The following is a 9687-nucleotide window of genomic DNA, read 5'->3' on the forward strand; positions in this document are numbered from 1 at the left end:
ATGCTTAAACTTCTCTAGAAAAAAAAAGCTTATGTATTAAGTTGCCATCCCCTTTTAGAATTATTTCAGTATAACTAAAAAGAACGTTTTTCACACAAAACACTTGCTGGTAAAGTGGTTGTTTATGTGGTCTTCTTTTGACGAGGATGTTGAGATTTTTTAACTTTTAAAGCTTTCTTGCTTTTTTGATATCTTTTCCCTTTTTTTTGCTTTTTCTTTTGGTTGACCTGTGAGGAGAAAGAAAATGAGAATAATATTCCTTTATCTTACCAGTTTTCCTTCCTTATATTATATTTGGACTCTCCAGACTGTTTTGTTTTAATCTTCAAAAATGGTTTAAATTTGCTTCACTCTGAAAAGGGCTTCGATTCTCTCTACTTTACTGACTTCGAGGAGGAGGCCAGAGCCTCCTAACTGGTCTTCTTTCTTCTGTTCTCCAGGCTTATTACTGCCCTTACTCCAACTCTGCTTGTCCAGCCCACGACCTTCTGAGGCTAGCACTATTATCATCCACTTTTTATAGAGGAAGAGACGGAGGCTTGGAGAAGGTGGCTTGCCCGAAGTTGAGAGCTAGTATTCGGCAGAACCACTACACCATCAGACTCCAGAAGCAAACTCCTGGCTTTGTTCTGGTCTACTTTTCTACCCCAGTTTCTTCTCTCCCTTCACACAAACTCCAGCCACACTACCTGAGGCTCCCTGAACACAGCAAGCTCTCCTGAGTCCATGCTTTTTCATGCTGTCTTTATTCTCTTGGGGAACATATGAAAGGAAGACATATGAACAGTCTTCCTTAACACTCTCTCCCTGCCCCTCCTTCTGGCAAGGAAAAAGATTACTCCTTTTATAATCCTCAAGATTCTGGTACATATCTTTATTTTTCTCACGTTGTACTATAATTAAGTGTTAGCACATCTGCTACAGCAGGCACCGTCTTCAGTGTCTACCTTTCAATCCAATACATATTTATTATATTGAATAAGAAAGGTAAGCTCCCTCTCCTCATGGAAAACACTTCTAGTGGGGAATATAGACAAGTGATGTTATATGCAGAAATACAATTACACATTACAATGATGACATTATTCTAGGAACAAAGTAGGAACACAGTAATTAAAAAAAAATCCTTAAAGAAATTACATAGATTCTTTGTTTTCCAAAGTCAATTTCTAAAAGAAAGAAAATTTTGTTCCTCCTGGTCACTGACCTGTTTTTCCCACTCTTTAATCAATTCTTGCACAACTGCCAAATCTGGGTTTAGACACGTTTGATATCCATTCTTCATTGTTGCACTGCCAAGGAAACAGCAATGAGTTTTTTTTTTTTCTACTTTCAGTAATTTAAATGCCTCATCTTACTTCCAGAATTCAGTTCCCTGGTTAGAATGTATTTATGTCATCACTATAAGCATCTGAGACTTTCAGTTTTTCTTCCCACCTTTTTGTTTTCTTAATGACTGGGGGGATTTCTAGGAGAAACACAACCTTAAATTATTTAAACTAAAAAAAATTATCATATGAGCATTTCCAGTGTCATTAAATATTTTTTGAAAATACACATTTAATGGCTACATAATATTCCATTGGAAGGCTACATAAGATTTTATCTAATTAGTCCCTGACTGTTATATTTCTAAGACACCAATGTTTTCATTATTATAAAAATAATTGTTAAAATAATATTTATATTATAAAAAAATAAAAAATCCAATAGGTACATGCAATGAGAGAAGCTTATATCTAAAGATAATATTAGTTGTGCTGTGGTGAAAATAGCCATTTTTGTTTAAATGAAGAAGCAAAATAGAAAAGTTGTCGATATAGCTATTTTTTTTCCAGAAACAATGAAAATCAGCATGAAGTTTGCTATATTTTCTGATGAAATTCCCTAAGACATAAAATTTTTAAAGACATGACTAACAGACTGGTTGACTATTTTAAATCACTTATGGCAGACTGTCCAGGAATAATTAAAAAACAATCTGAGGGGTTTGAAGTGGCGGGGGGGTGGGAGGTTGGGGTACCTGGTGGTGGGTATTATAGAGGGCACGGATTGCATGGAGCACTGGGTGTGGTGAAAAAATAATGATACTGTTATGCTGAAAATAAATAAATGAAAAAAAAATTTTTTCTTTACTTTTTCTGTATAATCTGAGAGTAAGAACAGTCATTCTATAGATCAGCCTTAATTTAGGTTTCAAAAGATTGAAACTAGCAATTCTAATCTTTAAAAAGGTTATTATTTTTAAGTTTTTATTTAAATTCCAGTTAACATTCAGTATAATATTATTTTCAGGTATACAATGTAGAGATTCCACACTTCTGTATAACACCCTGTGAAAGTTATTATTAATAGGAAAGAACTAAAGACATGATACTGACATAGTAAGTTTGATTTCAATAGCGAAGAATTGTAAATAACTTACATTTAGGCATTGCTCATATAGATTATGGATATATGGATATAGATATGATGGAATGTAATTTGGCCATTAGGAATGACATTATTAGAAAAAATGATATTACAGAAGATTTACTGTCATGAGGAAATGTTCATGATATAGTGTTAATGAGAAAGCAGACTATAGAAGTATGTAACATATAATTTTGTTTTTATGTTTACATACAGTACATATGTGCATGTATATATATATATGCTGTATCTATATACGTACACAAATGTAAATGAGGGAAATTTGGAAGACTATAGGCCAAGGGGTGATTAGTATTTGTCACTGTAGAAGTGACACTGTAGAAGTATAAATGATTTCTATCTTCTTCTTTTGAGTTATTTGCATTAAATATTTTCTACATGCTTGGTGATATATTCTCCTTGGTTTAAATGTCTACCAGAAATTCCTTGTTGTTTAGAAGAAAAAAAGTAGACCACACTTATGGAGGGACAGCCATCTGAATTTTAAGAGTCTGTACAGGCAAGGGTCCTAAGGGTAATTCTGACACTAAATTTAATGTTCCTGCCAATATGGTGCATGTGTGTTGGATGAGGTTTTACTCACATGATTTCAGTTTTCTCACAATAAGAGCTTGGGGCAAATTGTTTAAGGTCCTTTAAGAATTTTGACTGGATTGTTCCTTGGGTGGTGGTGATGCAGGAACAGCGTCTATTCCTCATTGTTGGGGTGCCTAAGGGAAAGAAAAAGGGTAGAGAAAAAGGGAGAGAAAAAGAAAAAAAAAACACTGCTTAAAGGGAATGTCTCAATTGAGATGATCGATCAAAATGATACATTTGGGGATGCCTGGGTGGCTCAGTTGGTTAAGCAGCTGCCTTCGGCTCAGGTCATGATCCCAGCGTCCTGGGATCGAGTCCCACATCAGGCTCCTTGCTTGGCGGGGAGCCTGCTTCTCCCTCTGCCTCTGCCTGCCATTCTGTCTGCCTGTGATCGCTCTCTCCCCTCTCTCTCTCTGATAAATAAATAAAAATCTTTAAAAAAAATGATACATTTGAGTAGATCACGGTTGTTACTGTCACGTACTGAGTATGTTTGTTGGGGACTGTGATAAATAAAGTTACCACCAGTGGACCTGTGAGCTGGACCTGGGCCCTTGAAGACTTCTCTTCTTCTCCCCTGTACTTACAGTGTGGGTTCCACTTGCCTTTCTGGCTCCCAGAGGCTGCTCCAAGGACATAGCCTTGACGTGGTTGACATAAGGTTGAAAATACCCACACCAAACACATGACTAAGCCCAGTTAGGGGGCTTTTTAAGTTTTTAAGATCTGGTAGGCAGCGATGGGGATCCATTTGTTTTGCTGCTGCTCAAGACGACTCCATATGTAAGTTTCCTTTGCTATTATTATTATTATTATTCCATTGCTATTATTAAAACTGCCACCTACCGACCTGGAATGGCCTGTCTCTTTTTTTGGTCACTCCCTGCCCTCTGAGTAAAAGGACTGGCTTTAGACAAGAGTTGTGAACCTACACTGTTAATCATTACCACAAACTTCTGAAAGAGGTATTATCTCCATTTTATAGATAAAGCAGCTAAGGTTCAAAGAAGTTACAGAAAGAACAAAGTCATTCAGCATTTAGGGGGCAGGTGCGAGGTTTTACCTCAGATTTTCTTGAGTCCAAACATACTGCTCTTAATTACCGTATCTTACAATCTTAGGAAAGGAGATTTTCACAATATTTAATAAATGCCTATCATAGGTCAGACACACAGATACCTGACTCACGTGTGCAATGTGGGCCACAATTCCTTATGCAACTCCAGAAGCCATTTATTACCTGGCCTTAGTGAAATGGAGTTGGCGTTGGTTTGGGCAGAAAGATCTACTTACAATAATCAATTACAACCACCAACCTCACCCTTCCCACTGCCTTGCTTTTTGACAGTACTTTAAGCTTTCCAAAACTCTTTGAAATACATTATCTTCATTCCTTAATCCTTTAATTCATTCAACATAAAATTTACTCAGGGCTTACTATATGCCACACATTGTGTGGTTGGTAGAAAAAGCATAACTATAAAGTCTCAATTTTATAGGTGAGAAAACTGAAATCTAGAAAAGTTCATTAATTTGCCCAAAGGTGGTTAGTAAACAGATTTGGGACCTCTCTGATTATTAGACCCTTAATTGGTTAACCACAGACATACTTACCAAGAAACAATATCAGAGTTACAAAAATAATTTAATAAGAGACAAATTCTTTGATCTCATTACCACCCAGTTCAACAAACATTTATTGGACACTTACTATATGACAGGAATTCACATACCGGGACTGAGATGATTTATGTTTGACTTAGCAGGTCTAATATATGAACTCTGGTTAATGAACTACATCACCGAGAAGCTTTTATGAACAACTCACATCACCTACTGATGGATGCCATCAACTTTATTGGGCAAATCATGAGACTTTTATAGCAATTCCATTTCTGACTTTACTAACCTAATATAACTCCGAATCCCTTACCTTGACCTCCAATCAGCGTCAGGAAGATGATACTCAACAAAAGAGGAACACCACCTTTCTTCATAGTGATAGTATGGAGTTCTACTGAATTACTCCTGTATTGGATTTCACGCCTGAGAATTTCTTTAGAGAATATGCTCTTGGGAATCATATTTATTTGGGAAATCCATTTCCCAAACTAAACTCTGATTGGCTGTTCTTAGCTGACTTTGCTAAACTGACCACAAGCGTAGTGGTGCTGGGAGAAACCCTGTTCTCAGATCCAAGGGAATTTCTGCATGTTTTATTTCTATTTCACATAAATGGGTAGTTTACAGAAAGGATGTGAAACCAGCATCACTGGCACCCTTTAGCAAACTCACACCCACTCACCTGGGTGAAGAGTACATTACATAATGAATATAATACTATACAACAAGGGTTAGAGTTGTTGTTTTCTGATGGAAAATACTAAGGTCCAGATAAATAATTCATTTTTTTTCCAATTTTCTTACTATTTTCAAAATATCCTTCTGTATAATATATAGCTACAATTTTTTCCTCTATTGTCTACCTGATAATCTTAAATAATCAGCATCTTTTTTTTTAAAGATTTTATTTATTTATTAGACAGAGATCACAGGTAGGCAGAGAGGCAGGCAGAGAGAGAGGAGGAAGCAGGCTCCTTGTTGAGCAGAGAACCCAATGCGGGGCTAGATCCCAGGACCCTGAGCTGAAGACAGAGGCTTTAACCCACTGAGCCACCCAGGTGCCCCAATAATCAGCATCTTAATTTCCTCAGGGACCAGGTCATTTCCTACTGTAAGCACATTTTTAAAAAGATTTTATTTATTTGACAGAAATCACAAGTAGGCGGAGAGAGGGAGAAGCAGGCTCCCCGCCAAGCAGAGAGTCCAATGCAGGGCTTGATCCCAGGACCCTGGGATCATGACCTGAGCTGAAGGCAGAGACTTAACCCTCTGAGCCACCCAGGAGCCCCTACTGTAAGCACATTAAAAAAATATATTTATTTACTTGACAGAGAGAGTGAGTGCATGCGCACACATGACTGGGGGCAGAGGGAGAGGGAGAAGCAAACTCCCCACTAAGCAGGGAGCCCAACGTGGGGCTTGATCCCAGGAACCTGGGATCATGACCGGAGCCAAAGGTAGATGCTCAACTGACTGCCACCCAGGAGCCCCCATTTTGTTTTTTATATCACTGCTGCTATAGCTTATTACTATTTTTTAAGTGGTTTGACTAGTTACTGGGATCAGTTGAAAAAAGACAAATGGGACTACATCAAACTTAGAAATTTTTACGCACCAGAGAGAACAATAGATGGTAAAAAAGGAACTTACAGAATGAAAGAAAATAATTTCAAATTGCCTATCTGATAAGGAGTTAATATCCAAAACACGTAAGGAACTGGCACGACAGCAACAACAAAAAACTCCAAATAACTGGATTAAAAAGTGGGCAAAGACTTGAATAGACATTGCTCTAAATGAAATTTACAGATGACCCATAAACACTTGAAAAGATGCTCAACATCATTAGTCATTAGAGAAATGCAAATCAAAAGCATAGCAGATACCACCTCATACCCACTAGGATGCCACTATCAAAAAACCAAACCAAACCAAACCAGAAAACCACAAGTGTTGTAAAGGATGTAGAGAAGTTGGAACTCTTGGACACTGTTGGTGGGAATGTAAAATGGTGCAGCCATTATGGAAAATAATACAGAGGTTCCTTAAAAAATTAAAAATGGAATTACCATTTGATCCAGCAATCCCACTACTGGGAATGTCTAAAGGAATCCGTAACAGGGTCTTGAAGAGATGTTTGCACACACGTTTACTTGGCCTTATTCAGAATAGTTAAGAGGCCCAGCAACCCAAATGTCCTTGACATTTGAATGGATAAAGAAAATGTGGTATTTACATACAGTAGATTATGTTCTCTTTTTTTTTTTTTTAAAGATTTTATTTATTTATTTGAGAGAGAGACAGTGAGAGAGAGCATGAGCAAGGAGAAGGTCAGAGAGCAAAGCAGACTCCCCATGGAGCTGGGAGCCTGATGCGGGACTCGATTCCGGGACTCTGGGATCATGACCTGAGCCGAAGGCAGTCGTCCAACCAACTGAGCCACCCAGGCGTCCCTTATGTTCTCTTTTTTAAAAAACATTTTTAAAAGATTTTATTTATTTATTTGAGAGAGTGTGAGAGACCATGAGCACAGAGGGAGCGGGAGAAGCAGACTCCCTGCTGAGCAGAGACCCTGATGTGGGGCTCAAACCTAGGACCCTGAGATCATGACTTGAGCCAAAGGCAGCTGCTTAACTGACTGAATCACCCAGGTGTCCCAGATTATATTATCTTAAAAAAGGAATCCTTGTCAAAAAAATGGATGAACCTTGAGGATATCATGCTAAGTGAAATAAGCTGGTCACAAAAGGACAAATATGAAATATCTGAAGTCAAATCTTAGAAACTGAAAGTGAGAAGGTGGTTGCAAAGGCCTATGGGAAAGAGTGAGCTGAAATTAATCTTAGTGGGTATAGAGTTTCAGTGTTACAAGATTTAAAAGTTCTTGAGATCTGTAGTACAACAGTGTGAATATACTAAACACTACCGAACTGTGTACTTTGAAATGGTTAAGATGGTAAATTTGAAGTTCTGTGTTTTTTTGAACCATAATAATAAAATAAAAAGGGGGTAAGGGATCTGTTACAGGTAATGGACACCCAAAGTAAAGGTGACTAAACCAGAAGTGTATTTCTCCCTGACAAAGGCAGGTGGACTAACACGGTGGTTCCGCTTCATGGAAATCTTCCAGGCTCCTTCTATCATTTGTTTTATTGCCACCTCTGGGTTGGTGTCTCCTCTAGGTTGGTGAAGGGGTCTTTCCACCATGTCTAATTTCCAAGGACAGGATGATGGGAAGGCAGAAAAAGGGCATGTTCCTCATTTTTAGACCTATCCTGGAAGTCACACTCATCACTTTCCAGCACCTTCTATGGGCCAGAACTTATTCACATGACCACACCTGGCTGCATGCAAAGTCAGGGAATGTGTTTATTCTGGTTGAACAACTAAGACTTGGAGGTTCCAGTACTTGAGAAACATTTTTTTTTAAGTTTTCAGTTAAATTCCTATTAACATAGGGTGTGATATTAATTTCCAGTGTATAGTGTATAGTCAACTATTCCATACGTCACCCGCCACTCATCCTAAGTGCACTCCTTAGCCCCCATCCCCTGTTCACCCCATTCCTCACCCATCTTCCTCTGGCAACCATTAGTTTATTCCCTCTAGTTGGGTCTGTTTCTCTGTTTGCCTCTCTCTCTTTTTTCTCCCTTTGCTCATTTGTTTTGTTGTTTAAATTCCACAAAGGAGTGAAATCATATGGTATTTATCTCTCTCTGACTTATTTAGGTTGGCATTATATTCTCTAGTTCCATCCATGTTGTGGCAAATGGCAAGACTTCATTCTTATTCATGGCCGAATTATATTCCATAGTATACATATAACACACTTTCTTTATCTAATTATCAATTAACGGATACTTGAGCTCAGGACAACATTTCTTAACCTTTTTTTTTTTGGTTACTGAGTCTCCTGAGACTAAACTGAATTAAATTAACTTAAATCTAAATTAAATCTCTCCCCAAAGAGAATGATTAAATTTTAAGAAATAAGATTTTGTAGGGCTCAACTTCAATGGGCCACGAATTAGTGCGTTATCTAAGATTTTTCAGTGTCCTCAAGGGCCACTTTTTGTGTCCTGAGGGCAATCTCCTTCCTCACCCCACTGAGAATGCAAGCTATAGGATAATGGGGAACATATGTTAGCATTTCCTGTAACATGGTGCACATGTCTGGACCCGCGCAGAATACTCTTTAAAGAAAACTGTGCTGACCTTGGATGCAGCTTGTTCGCTTGGTTATGCCTGATTTTGGTAATGGTTGCGGCCACGCACAGAGCTGGGTTTAGGTCCCAGCTTTGCTACTTAATGACTCCCCAAGATAGTTCTACAAGCCTCAGTTCCCTCTGCTGATAAAACTATGACTTGACCCCGCAGGTTTTTTAAATTAAAGGCAAAAGTTCATTGTCAACTGCAAAGCACCACGAAGCTAGAGATCATTCTTTCCAGCAGAGAAAGAGATGGAAATTCTTAGGATAAATACTAAGGTCCTGCACGGCCTGCCCTTGCCCACCTTTCCAGACTCTTCCTGCCTAACTCCAGCCCAACACCCTTTCTTCCCTCTGTTCCTCAAAGGGACACAGGCCTCCCTCTGATGGCGCTGATTTTGCTCAGGCGGCTTCCCCGCCGGAGCGCTGGGCCTGCTCCGCCTTCTTACCCTACTCGAAATCCTACCCAGCTTGGATACCCAGGTTGGCACTTGCCCTGGGACGACGTTCCTGACCCCCAAACCTGGTCAGGATCCCACACATGCTCTCACAGCACCGCGTGCTGACACCGGAGGCGGCGTTGCCTTTGCCTGCGATCCTACGCTCCAGGGTCCCTGCACCACAGGAGAACTGGGACCGCGTTCGAGGATCCACGCAAGCGCACAGGACCGCGAGAGAGCGGGAGTGGACAAAGGCTCCAGGCCTGCCTCGACACTGCGCCTGCGCGTGCGTAGCACTCCCAAGCTCCGCTGGAGGGGGGGAGGGGACCGGCTGACGTCCCTGGGGGCCGAGATGTGCGCACTGCGCATGCCCACCAGCCGGCTTCCAGAACTTTCAGTGGGGACGC

At 39.7% G+C, this 9687-nt stretch overlaps 1 protein-coding gene across 1 annotated transcript; it reads right to left on the reverse strand.

Annotated features, from left to right (window-relative positions):
• Positions 1 to 103: 103 nt before the first annotated feature.
• CXCL9 (C-X-C motif chemokine ligand 9) lies at positions 104 to 5086 on the reverse strand. The gene is made up of 4 exons (XM_032334613.1): positions 4943 to 5086; positions 3017 to 3143; positions 1208 to 1292; positions 104 to 227 (listed from the first exon to the last, which is right to left on the reverse strand). Exons 1-4 carry the CDS (start codon positions 5004 to 5006, stop codon positions 123 to 125), a joined length of 381 nt encoding a protein of 126 aa, XP_032190504.1. The 5' UTR covers positions 5007 to 5086; the 3' UTR covers positions 104 to 122.
• Between the last annotated feature and the right edge of the window lie 4601 nt (positions 5087 to 9687).

This window comes from Mustela erminea, chromosome 2, assembly GCF_009829155.1.
Source record: "Mustela erminea isolate mMusErm1 chromosome 2, mMusErm1.Pri, whole genome shotgun sequence".
Classification (NCBI taxonomy): domain Eukaryota; kingdom Metazoa; phylum Chordata; class Mammalia; order Carnivora; family Mustelidae; genus Mustela; species Mustela erminea.